This window comes from Onychostoma macrolepis, chromosome 04 (genome assembly GCF_012432095.1).
Source record: "Onychostoma macrolepis isolate SWU-2019 chromosome 04, ASM1243209v1, whole genome shotgun sequence".
Classification (NCBI taxonomy): Eukaryota; Metazoa; Chordata; class Actinopteri; order Cypriniformes; family Cyprinidae; genus Onychostoma; species Onychostoma macrolepis.
The window spans coordinates 17,747,114-17,766,397 of NC_081158.1; the positions used below are offsets into that span (position 1 = coordinate 17,747,114).

At 40.4% G+C, this 19,284-nt stretch overlaps 1 protein-coding gene across 3 annotated transcripts in view; it reads right to left on the minus strand.

Annotated features, from left to right (window-relative positions):
• Positions 1-18,195, minus strand: part of iqsec3a (IQ motif and Sec7 domain ArfGEF 3a) — a 141,896-nt gene extending 123,701 nt beyond the window's left edge. For 2 of the 3 annotated variants that reach the window (XM_058772115.1, XM_058772116.1), the window contains exons 1-2: positions 18,121-18,195; positions 17,345-17,984 (exon numbers count right to left, since the gene is read on the minus strand). In XM_058772115.1, coding sequence (XP_058628098.1) covers positions 17,345-17,847 — 503 coding nt within the window. In that variant the 5' untranslated portion in view covers positions 17,848-17,984; positions 18,121-18,195. Of the gene's footprint in view, positions 1-17,344; positions 17,985-18,120 lie in introns of those variants that run through there. The other variant, XM_058772118.1, reaches the window with a different exon arrangement.
• Between the last annotated feature and the right edge of the window lie 1,089 nt (positions 18,196-19,284).

The following is a 19,284-nucleotide window of genomic DNA, read 5'->3' on the forward strand; positions in this document are numbered from 1 at the left end:
TCCCACTGCCAGCTGTGTTTCTCCCTGACCGAGGCCCCCCTCAGCACGGATGCACTGGCACACAGTTGGCCTCGGGCTCTACGCAAGTATGCGTTTCCCCCAGTAAGCCTGCTCGCACAGACACTGTGCAAGGTCAGGGAGGACGAGGAGCAGGTCCTGTTGGTTGCGCCATATTGGCCCACCCGGACCTGGTTTCCGTAACTCATGGTCCTCGCAACAGCCCCTCCCTGGCACATTCCTCTGAGGAAGGACCTCCTTTCTCAGGGGCTCGGCACCATATGGCACCCGCGTCCAGATCTGTGGAACCTCCATGTGTGGCTCCTGGACGGGACGTGGCAGACTTGAGTGGCCTGCCACAGGCTGTGGTTGACACTATCACTCAAGCTAGAGCTCCTTCAACTAGGCAAGCCTATGCACTGAAGTGGAGTTTGTTCACGAACTGGGGTTCTTCTCGCCGATAAGACTCCCAAGATGCACGATTGGAGTAGTGCTTTCTTTTTGCAATAGAGGTTGGAGCGTAGGCTGTCACCCTCCACCTTGAAAGTGTATGTGGCTGCTATCCCGGTCCCTGGGAAAACATGATCTCATCGGGAGGTTCCTGAGGGGTGCCAGGAGGTTAAATCCTCCTAGGACACCCCATGTGCCCTCCTAGAACCACTCTATCGTCCTGGCAGGAGTTCAGAGGGGTCCCTTTGAGCCGCTGGACTCAGTTGAGCTGAGGTTCCTGTTTGCTAAGACAGCACTCCTGACCACGCTCACTTCCATCAAGAGGGCCTGGATACGTGCCCAAGGTTCACACCACGCCCTTCCGCAATTAGGTGGTGACCATGCAAGCACTGCCCTAGGAGGAGGCAGATACAGCCTTGGCGTTGCTGTGTCCCGTAAGAGCGCTGTGCATATACGTGGACCACACCCGGAGCTTCAGAAGCTCTGAGCAGCTCTTTGTCTGCCACGGAGGTCAGCAGAAAGGGAAGGCTGTCTCCAAGCAGAGGTTGGCCCACTGGATGCCATCGCCTTGGCGTACCATTCTCAAGGCGAGCCGTGCCCCCTGGGGGTGAGGGCTCACTCCACACGGAATGTTGCCTCCGTCTATGCATTGGCGCACGGCGCCTCGCTGGTGGACATGTGTTGAGCTGCGGGCTGGGGGACACCAAACACCTTCGCAAGGTTTTACAGTCACCGCATTGAGCCAGTTTCTTCCCATGTGTTTGGTTAACAAGTAAGTGGTGGGAAAAGTTGGCCGGTGTTATGCATGCTGCGCCATTCCCCCTCATCCGGGGATGCGAGTGCCTTTTTTCCTCCCCCAGTAAAGTTCCCCCGGATGGCGAACCCTGGTGGAGTTCCTCCAGCACGCCCGGCAGTCAGTCCCTCTTGGTAAACCCGTGTCTTCCCTTTGGCAGAGCACTCTGTCAGGCTCTGCTGGCAGCACTCCTCCCTACTCCTAGGTAGTACCTGCCTCAGAGTTCCATTCCGTATGTCGTACTGCACCAGGCCTGGGTCAGTCCATATCAGTGTCTCCACATGTCATCTCCCTTTGGGCAGAATGTGGCCTCTGTAGCGCCCTTCTCCGGAAGGCTCACTTCTAGGGGTGTGCAGCGAAGCCATTATTTGTATCTGTATCTGTATCTGTGACAATGTCAAAATTATTTGTATCTGTATCTGTATTCGGATAGATCTGGAAGTGGGCGTGGCTTAAACAGGAAGTTCATCAAATTACATGAAAATACCATTTTAAAAGCAAATCTGTTCGATTTGTAGTTTTCATTTAACAAATACGCCTTGTATAACAAAATAAAGTATTTTTTAATTAAATTTATAACTTTGTAAATATCTTCTATTTAAAACTTTATCAAAAAAGAAAAATAACTTTATTCTTCTTATTTTCCAGTGAAACTTTGTGTAAAAATTTGACAAGAGACAAGCATCCTCAATCTTAAATAAGAGCACTAGTAGAAAAAAAGAAATGGAAAGAAAGTGTTCAGTAGCCTACTCATAGCAGAATGATAATAAAGCTAGCTTGAACTTTAAGTAGATCATGTGTTGCGGTAGTCTGTGATCATTTACGAGTTTTTTATCAACAGAGCGCAACCAATCATTTGGACCCTCCCAAAAACTTTATTTAAACATCGCTTTTCTTGTTCTTGTATAATTAAATGTAATGCCTTTCACGAAAAGGGCTCATGTAATGCGTTTTTACAGTTGGATTTCGAAAAGATTTGAAGTTTGGACCATTTTTAGGATATTTTTGTCAAGTTGATATAACTCCAGACAAAGCTCTGATTTCTGAGGGACGCTCAGACCCCAACGCAGATATTGATTTGCGCTCATTTCATTCATATAGGCTATAGTTTACACTCGTTCACTTTACACATCCAGGGCCATAGCCAGCTATGAGGTCCAGATCTCCGTAAATGCTTCATGTTCAAAAATACAATTTGAAAACATATGAAAAATTATTTAAAATGATGTCGCTGAATAAATTCATGTGGCTGACTCACAGCAGCTGTGAAACGCAGGAGTGAAGGAGCTTGGCGCAAGTGCAGCCTCCACTCCACCATGTTGCCAGATCTAGTTATTATAAGTGTCGCTGGACTTGTTTTAATACTTAATGTAACAGCGTTAATAAATTAATTAGGGCATTAATAAAGTGGAAAGATGAAGGTTGAGGTTAGAGATTCTGTATCCTATTTGCAAAATACAAGATTTAAACTTATTTTGCTGCATTTTTCAGGGGCTTGGTTGTGTTTGTTATTTGTAGCAATATCTGGCAACACTGCTTCGCCGGCACTGACGGGCAGCAATCAAAAAAGGAGCGCGTGGATAGTTTATTGCTGAGGAGACCATATTCGTTAGACAAACGCAATGATCACCATGATATTATCTGTATGAAACTGTGTCAAACGCTATCAGAGCAGTACTAGCCATTATTATTGCACAAATCTTAACAACCACAGACCTCACTAATGTAGTGCTGTTCCAGCAAACATGTGATTGTGTCTGCCGAATATTTTTTCCGTTATTCAGATAAAGCCGTTATTCATTTTGAAGCCAGTATCCGTGCCTTTCCGAATAAGGTATTCGGCTTCGGGCACACCACTACTCGCTTCCCCGTCGTTACTGCCAAGCTGTAACAACAAATAGGAAAGACTTGAAGCTGTCTTTCTGAAGGTCGAAATCCCTTCTGTTAAGAAATTCTGTGGGGAAAGGAACAGCGGCTTGACTATCTCCAGCAGCGATGTACTCACCTGTGGTCCCTGCGGATACCAAGGTCAGCAAATTTGAGCTGGGGTGATGGGAAGGTTGCGACCTTTGCATGGCATTTGTCTGTCATGCGCTTGCTTGTCAACATTTGCAATGCCATAAGGTTGCGACTGGGCTCAGGTTATGGTGCTTTCCATGGACCCCTATGTTGTCACGACATAACGCATAGTGACCAACAGATAGGGAACATCTCGGTTACGTACGTAACCCTCGTTCCCTGATGGAGGGAACGGAGATGTTATGTCCCCATGCCACAATCTTGAACCATCGCTGGTTGCAAGGGACACGTTCTCAGCTCCTCATTGGAAAACCTCATGAGTGAATGCACCTGTCACCTATTTATGCCCGTATGCACGGTGTTACGTCCACGCAAGGTTCCGTGGTTGTGTGAATTCCGTGCCTTGCTTTTTTTCTTTCTCTCCCTGCAGAACCTGTATCCCCACCTGAGGTTAATTAAGAGCTCTGCTGTCATTGGGTGATGGGAGAGGAGAGAGAGTATTTAAACTACAGCTATCCTCAGATCAGCGGTTGGTGGTGGCTGGATGGTGTGCGGTGGCTGAGAGCTTGTTCTTAACCTCCAGAATTCAGTATGAAGCCTTAGTGTGGAGATTTGGTGTATATTTATCTCAATTGTGTTGAGACTGTTGAAGTAGAGTTTCTGTCTTTTGTCTCATTGATTACAGCTAAGACTGAGACTTAATCTAGAGAGAAGTGAGTGTTAACTTCAGTAGCCCATTATAAATAGTAATCTGTAATTCATGTATTAAGTTTTGGGTTTAGTAGGAAGGTGGGCACCATTTTGTTTAGTATTACCTATTTTACTCCTGTTTATGTTAGTTTCGGGAGTTAGTTTAATCTGCTGTATTTTCTTTTCTTTTCTTTGACGCTTAGTCAGTTGGGTTATATTGCTAGTTTTTTTTTTTTGTTATTTTGGCCTTGCCCCCTTCTGAATTTAATACCCTCTTTTTTTTTGTTACTTCTGTCTAGACTGTAAATAAAAACTTCTCTTTTTGCTGCACGTGACCGTGGTTGTTTGGGTTATTGTAGCCTTTTCTGGGGTCTGGAGACAGCGTTTTCTCCGCCGTCGCACAGTGTTTCCCCACCAACCATTTTATTTCTGTTGCGGTCTTCCCTAGACTATTTTAGATCGTAACAGAAATTGGGGGCTCGTTGCCTTGGTCCTTATGAATCGCATATGAGTTGTAACAATAAGTGGAGGCTCGTCCTTTTGGTCATTCATTGTTTCTTTTTGTCAAGGGAAATCGGTGCTCATGCATGTAATTTGAAGCGTGTCTACTTTGTCTGACAACAGTTTGAGGTAAGTGCTTTCATCTTTTACGTTCCACATTTGTTTACCTGGCTGTTTCACTTTTTGATGAGGGAGGAATAGTAGGCGTACGGTATGGATTTTTACGGTATGGATTTTGATCTAACTTCGTTTGCATTGTGTCCTTCATTAGAAGTGTATAATCGTTGTAGGCTGCAGTTTCGGATTTTGATCTTAACATAGAGGGCACAAATCTGAGCCATCGATAGCTCTTAAGTTAAAGGAGCTAGAACTGGAATTGAAGCGGGAAGAATGTGAGGCTCAACAAATTAAATTGCATATGGTAGAGGCGGAGAAAGCACGGGATATTGAAGTGCACAGGCTTGAGCTGGAAGCTTTAAAGCTGCACAGACCCACTCCATTGCCTCGTTCCAGCCCAATATCTGCTTCACCTGTGAAGCCGCCAGACGCGGATTCTGCTTCCAATCCAAAGAGTAACTCCTCTGATGCCTCGTTTGATTGCTCTCCTGACTTTGATGTGAGTAAATTTATTCGTTTAGTACCTCCATTTCGTGAAACTGAAGTTGACTCGTATTTTACAGCATTTGAGTGTGTAGCCGCTAAATTAAAATGGCCTAAAGATATGTGGGCCCTTCTTTTGCAAAGTAATTTTGTAGGGAAGGCGCAAGAGGTCTCTGCTGCATTAACAATCGAACAAGCTCTCGATTATGATATCGTTAAGGCTGCAGTTTTACGAGCATACGAACTGGTGTGTTCAAGTATGCAAAATCCACTAGCCAAAATTCATTGGCGTTTTCTCTTAAGTCAGAGGTGATTGGGGCTCCCAAGTGAATCCCCTATGTCGTCACAACATAACGTCTCTTTTCCCTCCATCAGGGAATGAGGTTTACGTACGTAACCGAGATGTTTAATATTATTATTATTATAATAAACATAAATCCAATATGGTACATGGTATCCATAATGTGCTGCAACACAGAAGTTAGTTATTTTCCATGAATGATCAAGACTTTTAATTCATTATTCACTATAGGTAAATAACTAGAAGAATAAAAGTACTATTTTTACAACAAAGCAGTGTGTTTATGACTGTGACAATATAAATGATATAATTTGCTGTATCAAACAGCATAACAGACTGTTTTTGCACAGCTAAAATGACTGGAAGTGGCTGACACTGGATGCCTCGCGCATTCATCTTACAAATGGACCAGCTCATTCTTATATTTAAAATATGATGGATAATATAGTGAGGATTAATTATCTGGCATTGAAAAATTACTAACTAAATCATAGAATTAAGTGTAATATGAATGGCATAGCTACGTCTTTCCTTTTCTATCTAGCTTCACAAATCTTGGCACACATTACTATCCTGTAGCTCCTCAGCTGCAGACAAATATGGAGAGAAACGGGGAGTCAAACAGGAGCCAAGGAGCAGATAGGGAGTTAGTGTATGCCAGGCAGAATATGCAAGTGTGTGTATTCATATTGACATAGTAGATGTCAGTGTGTGTGCTCAAAAGTGTAAGTCAGATCACTTGGGCGAACACCTGCATGTTCTAATTGAGGTGAGAGCTGGTGATGATGTGGGTCGCACCTGAGGCAGCACTTCAGAGTCAGAGCACTCAGGGATGCCCAAGAGCAACCTGTACCTCAAGAGCCCACTCCACACACACACATAATCAAACCGTAATTAGAATTAGAAGCAGTGACTGAAATGGAGGGTAAAGTTACAAACAGTGAAGTAGGTTTGCAACTTTACAAAATGTACAGATCTACATATGCCATTTTGGGGATATAATCATGAGGTAAACATGTTATATTTTGTATTAAGATAATAAAGTTTATTTTTAGGATCATTATGGTCATGGCTACTGTAGTTAATCAGTGGAACTTTATTGTAAAGTATTGAACCATTACCGGTTGAAAAAACATTGAGCTATAGTGCTCATGTGGACAATGCAGGTTTGATCCTGACCCATACCATGCACATGCATCTGATTTGTCCTTTCTTCTCAATTTTCTCTCCCTTCTTTGCTGTCTGTACCAATAAAAAAATGAGAGAAAAATTAGTCCCACAAGTCCCACAAAATCAGATTACCACACCAATGATTAAATTAAGTAAAATTAGCACAAACTTTTATCTCCTGGCTGTCATCACTCAACCGGAATATTCTGAAAAGCAGGCATCCTCCACCTTCCCTCTTGTCCTTATCTTTCCATCACATCAATCCTATTTCAAGTAGAAACTTTTCCTCACTCCCTGCAGGGACATGTGTTCTCAGCAGTACAGCCAAATTGGAAAAACAACTCGTCCTTATTTGAGACAAACTCCAAAGCGGACTTATGACCCTGTGTCCCTGGCAGAAAGTGAAGACAAGAACCTGTTTGGAGTTGATTCAAATGCTGCTTACAGAGCTTGTATTCAGCTTTCAGAGCTGATGCCACTCATAAGGGGAAGAGAACAAACTTTGAGGACATCTTTTAAATATTCAGTGAGGAGAATCTGGAACTGACAGTGCTTTTTTTTAACCTTTGTAAACTTTTAGGTGGAGTGTAATTTCTGCACCACTAGTGACACTGAACAAAACCACAAAAATAATGACTTTAAGTGTATATATATATATATATCAATCAGTCGCGTAGCTACGGGTGGGCCCGGGCCCACCCACTTTCATCTGTGGCTCACCCAATAAGAAGTTTGTAATTTTCCAAATGAATGTAATTTATTAAACAATACTAATAAACGTTTCATTTCACTGCAACTTTATTTATTAACAATATTAAATGCTTGTTTTCATGGTCAATTACAGGTCGTTTTCCCTCTTCCTATAGGTGCATCATATGCTTGTTAAAATGATGATTCGTCCATTTCTGTTAGTCCCACCCACAATGTTATGTTTACGACCTATGTTTACGACGTACGGATATAATAGTAAAATGTGTGCATTTGTGAAGTTAAATTTGAAAATAGCCTAGTGAAGCAAACATAAATCAGATCAATTATTTTAAAAAGTAAAAGTCTTAGCAATATATCCGGACCGTCTACAAATGAAACCCGACAGACCACCTGAGGGTGTTGGATTTATCGATCGGAAACCTCTGAACCAAGTGTGTTTGAAACATCATATTAGCATAGGTACAGTGTTTGATACGCTAAACAGATGCGTCCTTTGTGGAAAGAAACACATAAACATTGTGCTAGATCCTGGTCGCCACAACAAACTGCATAATTTGCAGCTGCGCACATTTCTGCAGTCCTCGATGAGCGTGAACTGACAGAGACGTGTGTTTATGAAATCATCCGCGAAGCCCCGTTGTTTCACACTGAGGTAATGCTTTTTAATAAACTTCCTTTAGTTAACGTTAGTTAATGCATTAGCGTGTAATGAACCTTGGTGCTCTATTTTTTGTTGGCAATTTGACATGCAGTTTTTATATACACACCTCATATATATATAATATATATAACATTCAGTTTGCATTTGTCATAGCTACACCAGGCTCCTCTGTTACTCTCATGCTTACCCCAAGTACTGTCCAGCCACACCTGTCGCCGATCATCATCATAATTAAAGACACTATAAGCAATCAGGAAAAATGATCACTCATTGATTGTACTCACTTGTGTATACCGCCATTGTTGGACTCTTTACTTAACTACTTAACTCTCCCTCGTTGTTCTCCTTGTTGCTACCTCAACTCCGCTGTCACCTTGTCATATTTTGAGTATTCATTGTGTTATCTCCAAGTTACCTGAAACCATATACTGTCAGTTACTCTACGAATGTATTATCACTGCAGCATCAGTAGTCGCCCTTCTTCTGTTACTACATTTTGTTTCAATACATGCAGTGCACCATTATCATTACCACTAGCTTTACAGCCATTCTCCAGAGCCCCAGATACCAGTGCCAATGCATAAGCTCCTCCAGCCTCCTTTACTACCTGTTCTACAGTGTTCTCTAGTCCTGGAGATGCATTCGCAGCAGTTCCCCACTAAGTGGTCCAAAATTCGCCTACATCATCTTTCTGCTCACTGGAAGCAAAGCTTAATAAAACTTTACCATCTTCATCAAGGAAAGAAATCCATCACCGATTATTCACTTCAGCCATGTCCACAGCTAACAGGCAGGGCCTTGGACCATCCCTCTGGCTGTTTCACAGCATATGACAACCAGATGGAACTGGAGAACTTTATTCAACTCTCCATCTGGGTGGGTCATCAACTGCAGTCATATAGTATTAACAGGATTCTGCAATCCTCCCTCTTTGGTCACCAGAACCATATTTCGAGCCCATGCAAATGGACTTATTTTGCCTTTCCCCACATGAATGACAATGACGGAGAGGCTGTGTCTATTGAGGAGCTGGTGGGTCTTGACTGCTTACATCATCCTGGGATGTCCTTGGGATCAATAACATTCTCCTCAGTTGTTGTGGGCTACTGGTGAGATCCTCGAGTGGGGTGAACAATGTTTCCAAAGATGCCTTCATCTGCCTTAGCGTCATCATCGAAAATCTCCTGTGGAGAACCAACCCTTCTACATCAATGTGTCAGGGTAGGGTGAAGGCAGGAGAGCGAGGACTCAATTGCAGGAAGAAAGGGCTTTATTAACACAAAATTTAAATAAACAAACAAAACTACCCCGTAGGGGAAACCAGACTGGCTCTTGGCTGGACAGGGGGATCACCAACCACATTAGACAACAAACTCGCACGGGACTGCAAACACAAGGAGAATAAATAGGGAGAAAATGAGGAGGGAAACAAGGGAACACAGGTGGGGCAAATAATCAGGTAACAAGATGGGCGGGGTCAAGAAAATTGACATGCGAGCACATGGCACATAGAACAAAACAAGACAAGCCATGTGCTCACACAATACAAAAACACAAGCACACGGCCAGCAAAACAAAATCACTAGCTATGTGCAAAACAGGACACGAACACGCAGCTAATGAGGAGACTCATAAGCCACGTTCACACAAAACATGACAAACATGAAAGCACGCAGCCAGTGAAAAAACACAAGCTGCGTGCAACACAGAACAAGAGAAATCACGCAGCCGAAAAACGAGCTGCGTGCAACAAAAAAAGACAACGAAAAAACACGTGGCCCGAACTGCGTGTCAAACAAAACAACACACACAGACAGAGGAGCGCATGGCCCAAGCGAACTCGAGACCACACACTCCCACAGCAAGACCAACCTGGAGCGTGAGTGTCCGAACCCCGACACGAAAACCAGAACCGAGCCTGAACAAGACAGAAGTGCCAGGATCTGAACACCACGCTCCAACATGAAACAGAGCACGCAGACGAGAGAGCACGCGCGAATAAACTAGACCGAAGTGACAGAACCCTGACACAATGCTACATCACATGCTGAGAGTCAGGTAGAAGTCCCTATTGAATATTATCCATACCTCAACATCTTCAGTCCAACTTCCTCCACATACCATGGCAGCAATCTCTTGCAATGTCTATCCCTGCCCAGAGGACAGGTCTCTCCCCTGTCGTTACCAGACCAGATGGCTATGGAGGACTATATGGAAGAGGCTATGAAATAGGGATACATCCACCCTTCCACACCTCATGTTGCTTCAAGTTTCTTCTTCCTGCCTAAGATGAATGGAGCCCTGTATGCATTGAGCTCTCAACAATACTACTATCAAATATTTATATTTTCTAATTTCATTTAATTTCTTTATTACTATCTTTTTTCTTTCTCTTTCCCTTTTTTGTATTGGAAGCAGAGGCGTCATGCCCATTCAAAGTGAGATTTTTGAAGCAAGTGGATTTTGAATGCAGCTTCCAAAAGACAAAAAATAGCCGATTAATATTTTTGATATTTGATACAATCACAATGGCGTGATTAGAACGTTCAGTGCGTCATATCATCAGCTGCTAAATTCAAATCTGTGTTCGCTGGGTGGCGCTGAGCCAGAAACAGATGCATTTTTACAGCACTGCACATTATAACCAATAACACACAATGCTGTTGAGCTTATGAATGCAATGACCAATCAGAGGTTTTCAGATGAGTCATCGCTAAAATGCTGATGTTTCTTCACTCGCTCGCTGACTGAATACCTCTTTCTGGTGAATTCTCTTGTCAGAAACAACAAAGTGCAGATGTGTGTACGAATCTGTAAGTAAGATATTCATTTCACTGTGTAAAGGAGCTTCTGTGATTTTAATGGGAGTTTCTGAGAGTGCTTGAACTCTATCAAATAACATTTTCACTGACAGTCTAATGTAAATGTTCTTTGCTCTCTTTCTGTACAATGAAAGTGTTATGTTTTGTAGCCTAACTTACAATGTTTTTATTCACATTAACTTTCAATGTTAAATTCACATTAAAAATAAAGTCAGACGTATTAAAAATATGTTGTGACATGACACCCATATCTGTTACTTAAGTAAACAGACAGGTTTTTATGCATAGTTAATAGATTACATTATTAGGCTACTTTTGACTATAGATCAACTAACATAATCTACTGTCTAAAGGTGAGAATCGAGATATAGTTAATGCATTTGGGAATGTTTCGAATAAAAAGGAAAAAATAAATAAAACACAGGCTAAGTCTATTGTGGCTGCTGTGTGTCACATGACGACCACCCACCCCACACCCATGCCCCCTCAAAAATAATGAGTGCATGATGCCCCTGATTGGAAGTTACTACAAAGTTTCACTTTTATGATTGGGCTGGTTATAGGGACTTCCTCTGCTTAATTTAATCAATTGTTTAACCAGCTATTTTGATGATCCTCTGGTTGCGATAGTTTAAAGAATGCTTTTGTTAGTAATGATTGTGTGTCAAAAAGGCTGTGTCAAGCAAAAACATTAAACTTTTTTTTATGTTTTTAATTACTTATCCTAGTGTACTTTATACTTTTTATGCTTAACATTTATGCTAATATTTTAGTTGTTTCATTTAATATTACAATAAAGTTCCATAATCAACTTCCCCTGGCCCCTGCCACACTGGAACAGTTCCACAGGGCATGCGCGTTCTCGAAGCTGTACCTACAAAGTGCGTACAACCTTGTTTGAATATGGAAGGGGGACAAGGAACACCACCTTTGTCATTCCAACAGGACACTATGAATAACAGGTGATGCTGTATGGGCTTCCCTCCGTATACCAGAACTTCATGGATGAGGTGTTCCAGGAGGTCCAGGAGTGGTTTGTCATCATCTACATAAACTATATCCAGATCTACCACTGGAACCTGGAACTGATTATCATCAGCACATCACTCTCGTTTTGGAAAAATAGAGAGAGAACCAGCTGGTTGAAAAATGGGAGTTCTACCTGCTATCCACATACTTCCTCATATACTGTATATCAACAGCCAAGTGGGTATTCAGATGGACTAGGAGAAGATGCAAACTGTTCAGTCCTGTCCACAATACAACCAACCACAAAGACCTCCAATGTTTTCTAGGATTTGCACATGTTATCATTGTTTCATTCACAATTACAGTACTATAAGCGCTCCTCTCACTTCATTACTAAAATCCAAGCCCAAGTCTCTGCCCTGGAACACCCAGTGCTGCCTTTCAACTCCTCAAGGCCTGCTTCACCACTGCACCCGTTCTCATCCATCCTGACCCTGAGCTGACTTTTGTAGTCAAAGATGAGGCATCTACCACAGGAGTTGGGGCGGTACGTTTTCAGTGACAAGGGAAACCTGCCAAACCTAATCCATGTGCCTTCTTCTCCAGGACAATTACCCTGGCAGAGCAGAACTTATTGGCAATCAGGAATTATTGGCTATCAAGCTGGCACTGGAGGAGTGGTGCTACTGGCTAAAGGTTTTCCAGCATCCTTTTGTGGTCATCACCGATCATCGCAACCTCAAGTACCTGAGAGATGTCCAGTGGTTGAACCCTCGCCATACCCAGTGGGCCCTGTTCTCTATGCGGTTCAACTTCCATGTCACCTACCATCCAGGGTCCGAAAATACCAAGACAGACACCTTATCAGGAATCCATGTTCATTCCATACCACCCTTTGAGTTTCAACCCATCCTGATCCTGAGCTGACTTTCATAGTCAAAGTTGATGTGTCTACCACAGGAGTTGGTGCGGTACGTTTTCAGTGACAGGGGAAACCTGTCAAACTTATGCATGTGCCTGCCTTCTTCTCTGGGAAAATTACCCCGGCAGAGCAGAACTTATTGGCCATCAAGCTGGCACTGGAGGAGTGGTGCCACTGGCTAAAGGTTTCCGAGCATCCTTTAGTGGTCATCACCAATCATTGCAACCTCAAGCACCTGAGAGATGTCCAGTGGTTGAACCCTCGCCATGCCCGGTGGGCCCTGTTCTTTGTGCAGTTCAACTTCCATGTCACCTACCCTCCAGGGTCCAAGAATACCAAGGTAGATGCTCTCTCAGGAATCCATGTTCCTTCCATACCACCCTTTGTCACAGTTACATCAGGCTCCCCCTTCCTATCACAGTCTATTTACCCTCACGCTCACCCGAATACTCTATAAGGACAAGAACACTATAAACGCTTAAGGCAAACATTCACTTATTGTCTGGACTCATTATTTATGCTGTCATTGTTGGACTTTCTACTTACCTGTTTGGACCTACCTGATTCTCCCTCTTTGTTCTCATTTACTGATCCATCATCTCCTCAATGATTGAGTATTCTTTGTATTCTCTCCACACATATTACTGTTTATTTACGACTGCTCCATCAGTACTCACCATTCTTCTGTTGTTATCATCTTTTGTTTTTCAATGAAAGCACTGCTGCGGAGTTCACCTCCAGTCTTGTTTGACATCTATGACAAGTATATTCTTTTAAAGTATATTATTTCTGTAAAAAGTACTCTTTTTAAAATATATGTATACATGCTAAAGTGTGATAATTTTCAGGAGGGGAACATCTCCTTTTCTATTGCAAAGAATTAAAAAAAGTCATGTGGGTTTGGAAAAACAATCTCACATCATCAGTCAGTTTGGTTGCACAGCGAAAGACGGATGTATAAATTATACATTTGTGACACAAATGTAAGGCAACACATATTTCAGTAAAATTAATTATAGCCACAGGAGTTGTCTATTTAGAACAGTTGCTGATTTTAGATTAAATTTCATGGTTTTAAATGGTAAAAATCTTAGATTCTGTCTAGGGTTTTATTGCATATTTAGAGATGCTGCTTAACAGCATATTCTTAGCATTCCAATCATTATGTGTTTCTAGATATTTCAGCAAGCACAGATGCCAAATACAACAGATGGTGTTCAAACCTAAGCGTGTGTGTGCTTTGAGGTCTGTGACATCAGCTGAGAAATATATTAAGCTGCTGAATGGAAAATATTGGCCTACAGATATGTAGGCCTCATCTAACAATTAGCATATGCATTATTCAAATTAAGTACTCATCTGATTCCAAGTCCTCTAAATGCCTCCATTGCATAATAATACAATCAAAATGATAAATAATAATAAATAAATACATACATACATACCTACATACATAAAGAACATTGCCTTATAAAACAAGATGGCGAAGACATGTAAAAGAACATATGGATATTAGTGTTTTTTTTTTTTTTTTTTTTTTTGGTCATGCATTCAGACATTTCACATCTTTCTGAAGTATGCCATCTGTCATTCAATGTGTAGTGCATGAAAAGCACATCTAACCAGCAGTTACACTAGACTCTCACCGAGATCTTAAAAGTTTTGGCCTTCAAAATGTCTAACTGGTCATGGAAAAGCTGATGATGCCAAAAATATTGGTAAAAATTAAGAACTAGATATGTCATCTAATTAAAAGTGAGTTCATGTTGTCGTTAGATACCCAGATGTATGAGATACTCACTCTCTCTCTCTCTCTCTCACACACACACACAAACATGTTGTACAAAAGTCAATTCCCTGGAAGCATCCAGTCTAACTGACATTCCCTGTGGCTTATTTATTTAATCCTTCCATTTTAACCTTCGAGTGTGATTCATGACTGCCATTAATCTTAGGCTGCACATTAATTCCACAGCACACAGGTTCATCTGACCTGTGCCCTTTCAGATCCCAGCTGTGGTGACTCACTGTGTCATCTGGTATAAGCAATGTTTTCCATATCCTTCTTAAGTGGATGGTTTTAAGGAGATAAAGCCTCAAATCAGAAATAGAGCCAAACTCAAATCAACTCAGATGTGTCAGATTCATAATGCAAAGCAAGTATGAGTTGCATTCTCAGTGCTGCTGAAAGCAATACTATAGTGGACATTTTCATAAACTCCTCTTGAAAACTGCAGTTAGTTCTTACTTTCAAATGTTTGAAGAGAACCTTTTGAGTAAGTTACAAGTAAATCTTCTAAATATGTTCATATCCATCTAACTGAATAATAACATCTGGTTTAATAGCACAGACATCTGTGCAATTAAAATGTCCGATGAGTGGCGCTAAAAGGTTATTGCTGTGTCGCATTTAAAAATAACACACCACCGTCAATAAACGCTTCCCTAAACCTAACTGATAGTGTTGACATAAGCAAGTGTGAAAACTCAATTGCTGAAGCACCCATGCCATTTTTTGAACTTTTTTATCACAAGTTTTGTTTCACAGGACTCACGACCAAGGCCTCCACAAGTGTGATGCTTTACCAGGTGAGCTACCATGCAAGTTTACTATGTCAAAAATGCAACACATACAGTATGGAACTGACAATGTGATGCAAACATCAAAATGTTTTTTTGCAACTAGTGTTCATTTCAGCTGAAACCATAATGAATCATGTTTATAGGTAAGTTTTTGGAGTTTAGGAAAAATGTTGGCAGAGTGTAAGGGACCAATTTTTGAGTGAAAGCAGAAATGCGAAGCTTCAAATTTTATAAAACCACTTATATTAAATTTTCTGTTAAAATTCTGTATTATTGGAGCTGTAATGTTGTTCTCATCATTTTTATAATAAATTCATGATTTTAGTATTACATTGTCATGGCAACAAAATTGTTTTAGATTAAAATTTCACACAAAAAAAAGAAAGTGAAAGTTTTTTCACATTAAAATCATGTTAAGTTGCATATTGTTTATGTCCTGTGGCTATATTATTGAAACAGTGATTATTTTACAGTTTATGTCTTCAGCAAATGCTTCACTGTAAGCCAGTTTTTCTTCTTCTTCTTCTTCTTTTTTTAAAAAAAAAGAATGACAAGTCAAAATCTGTTATTGTTGTTATCAACATTATGCCGCAAGTGCTGTTGACTAAGCTTATACTAAATTTTGGAATATCCCTTTAATATCTTCTATTACTCAACTGATTTGGTTTAATAACTTTCTACAATATTCACTTTATTTTGCCCTATATTTTATCTTAATCAGGTTGCGAGTTAATACCTAGAGACAATTATTTTACTATCTCACTTTCAGATTGTAAGTGTCATCAGTCCAGTTACACCATAACTTCATAGCAGGATAAAGCCGGATATTATTTGTTCAGCAGATTCGTAGAAAGAGCCCTAAAATAAGCCTTTGATATTAAAGAGGATTTGCTGAGGCAATCAGCATGAGTTGGTTTTCTGTGAGTTGGGTTGGTAAAAGCCAGTCAGTGTGTTAAAAGACCCAGAAAATCTATAGAGTACACTCGCGTCTAGTTGATTGTTTGTGTATCATTAATATTCATTATTCTGCAGAAGCTTGTGTAAAGCAATCAATTCAAATAAAAGATTTATATTTCTTTGTTCTAGGGTACATTAAAGTGTCCCTCTTACCCTGTAATTGCACATAAGTACTGAATAACAATGAAAACAGTGTATTAATATGTATTCCCTACCTGTATTGGAAAATAGCCCTGCTACAGGAAATCACAGGTGTGCTATGGAGGTTTTAAAAGGTTAAACATTTCATTTTAGATGGATATTTTTTATCCTCTTGGTGATTATAATAGCCACATTGCTTCTAAAAAAAATACCAATTATTGCTTTGTGTTATTTTGGAGTTCTATAAATTCATCAAAATTGTGACTGATAGAATGTTTCAATAGATTTATACATATATGAAATTACACTAAGAATTCGGTAAACTTTGGTGCATTTTCTACACTCTAAAATGTTGTGTCAGGTATAGCTGTTTGCTAATGCTTCATGTGGAATCGCCCTAGGCAACATACATTTAAAAAAAAAAGTCATTTAAAACAGTCAGATCAGGTAAAAATAAGATCTTAAAGCTCCAACATCTTGATTTAAAAACTTAAGATTTTTTTTTTATTATTATTATTTTTGGCATCTATATGTAATGTCCATTACACATATTCTCTATATCTAGTGCTTTATAAAGGTATTTATGTTGTTAGGCTATTCGTATGCCATAATGTTAATACGCTGTAATACGATATGTGTAATACCCTGTTATAAGTAATACATATAGGCTTATATGTGTAATTGTTTGCAATTTTTTTTTTTATATATATATTACTATATGAAGCATTATGAGTTGCATTTCATGTATGGAAGGTGCTTTCAAATGAAATGTATTATTAATAATAATAATAATCTAGAATGTATCAGTGAAAATGTGAATAATCTAACTGCAGTTATAATTGTATAATAGCTAGATAATATTAATTAGACTGTATTATTACTAATTAAACGTCATATGAATCTTTATGTGTACCTTTAAAATTGTTATCATTGCATTCCGCTTTTGGCGTATAGACGATGTAATGTACCGATTTCTGAAAGCATACAAATGCCGCATGATCACCCGGTAATAGAGTGTGTGATGAACTGCTCGTTTCTTGGTATGATTTTTACTCACTCCGGTTTCCTGGCAAGCCCAACGGACCGGCACAATGTCGAAGGAGTCTGCGGAACAAGAGACTTGCAAGACGGGCTCCTCTTCTCGTCCTCCGCGGACTCCGGGCTGGACTGGCTCGCTTTGAGAGTCGGTGGGGACGTAGGTACGAGTTGCAGATGCTGCGGGTGATGGATGGGAGCTGCCGGCGGATGCTGCGGCTGTTTGGACGGATGCTGCTGCGGCTGGCTTTGACCGTGAGTCGCCGGGTGCTGGTGCGGGTGAGCGGACGGCTGAGGGCTGCTGGTCCGCGGGGATGGGTGGTGATGGTGGTGCGGATGATGGTGGTGATATTGATGCGGATCTCTCAGCTGACGGTTCTCGCCGATCAGATCCTCAACCTTCCTCTCCAGCTCGTCGATCCGCTGCCGCTGGGTTTGAATCAGACTCTGCTGGTTTTGTACAATTGTGGTCAGTTCTTTGAGATAAAGCACGGCTTTCATTGGGTTATCCAGCAAGCTCTCCATTACTATAATCTCAAAGCTTCAAGCCTGCTGTATCAGGATGGAGTAGGAGTCTTCTGGATGCAGAGAATGTGCTGTGGCGTGTTGATGCTCTAAGGATGCGAGTGATGGTCCTGATGCAGGGGAGACTGGGGGAGGAGCTGCGGAAGGTGATGATGTCAACGCTCTGACCAATCACTGAGAAGTGTGTTTGCATTCAGTACACACTTTCCAATAGTGACATCAATTTAAAGATGCACTAGAAAGTTTTTTCCACATTAAAAGTTTTACACCTACCTTGCCTCCTGTGCAGTAATTTTCAAGTCCCCATCGTATTTACCTTAATATACCTTTGTGAAACAGAAGTACACTTCTAAAGGTTTTTTTTTTTTTTTTTTTTACCCCATTAGGCTACATTATATTTCTGCAGTGAAAAAAAAGAAGAAGGTAGCCTATAGGCACTTAAAAGAACAGGCTATTCACCTAAACCAACTCTATGCACGTTTGTTACCTTAAAATATCAGTTTCAAAATCATTGTGATGATAGCTGTTAGCTTCTAACAAGACGATGTCTTCTGTTTCTTTCACATGCCGGAAAGAAAACTAGATATTTTTTGAATGGATGTCAATGGATACACAGAACAGTGTGTTCTTGTGGCAAAACAGCTTATCATTTAATGAACTGACAGCCTATTGGCTATACTACATGTTTACCATTGAACATTCTTTTTGGATTGATCTATTTTTAGCAACAAATCCGAACAGGTAAGATTCAGTTTACGGTAGGCTACTTCTCATTCATTCTGTGGTATCCGTGATCAGTGACTGTCGCACAACTCCGGTATAGCTATCCACTGTAATTACTATAATGTATTCGCGACAGTGAATTTCACTCACTTAACTCTAGGTGGCTCTAAAGTCACAAAATTCACTAAATTACACACAGATGTTTTACATTTTCATTAAATGCAATGATTTGAACTTAAGGGTGCTTTCTTGACCCACTTCAGTAAGAAATTAGTACATCTACTCTATTTGTAATTTCATAATTCCTTATATTGTCTTTGAAATATGGTTCATGTGTACTGCAGAATATGTATGGTAAACTTAAATATGCTTTAATGTAATTTCTATTGAAACCTGTATGTATTGAAGTATATTTTTAATTAAATATACACATGATATAGTTGCAATTTAGTACATTTAAAATATATTAACTTTAAATGCAATAGCAAATAACGGATAAACTACAGATAAAATTATAACCAAGTACTAACCTGTGATTTGTTAGTCTAAACATCAAAATAAGTTTCTTTATTTTAAAGCATGGCATATTATTATTAAAACATAATGGTTTATAAATACTTTAAAGTAAAATTAATGTAAAATAATTTGACATCATTGCAAAGTGCATTTACATGAATACTTCCACACTGTACAAAAAAAAAAAATATATATATA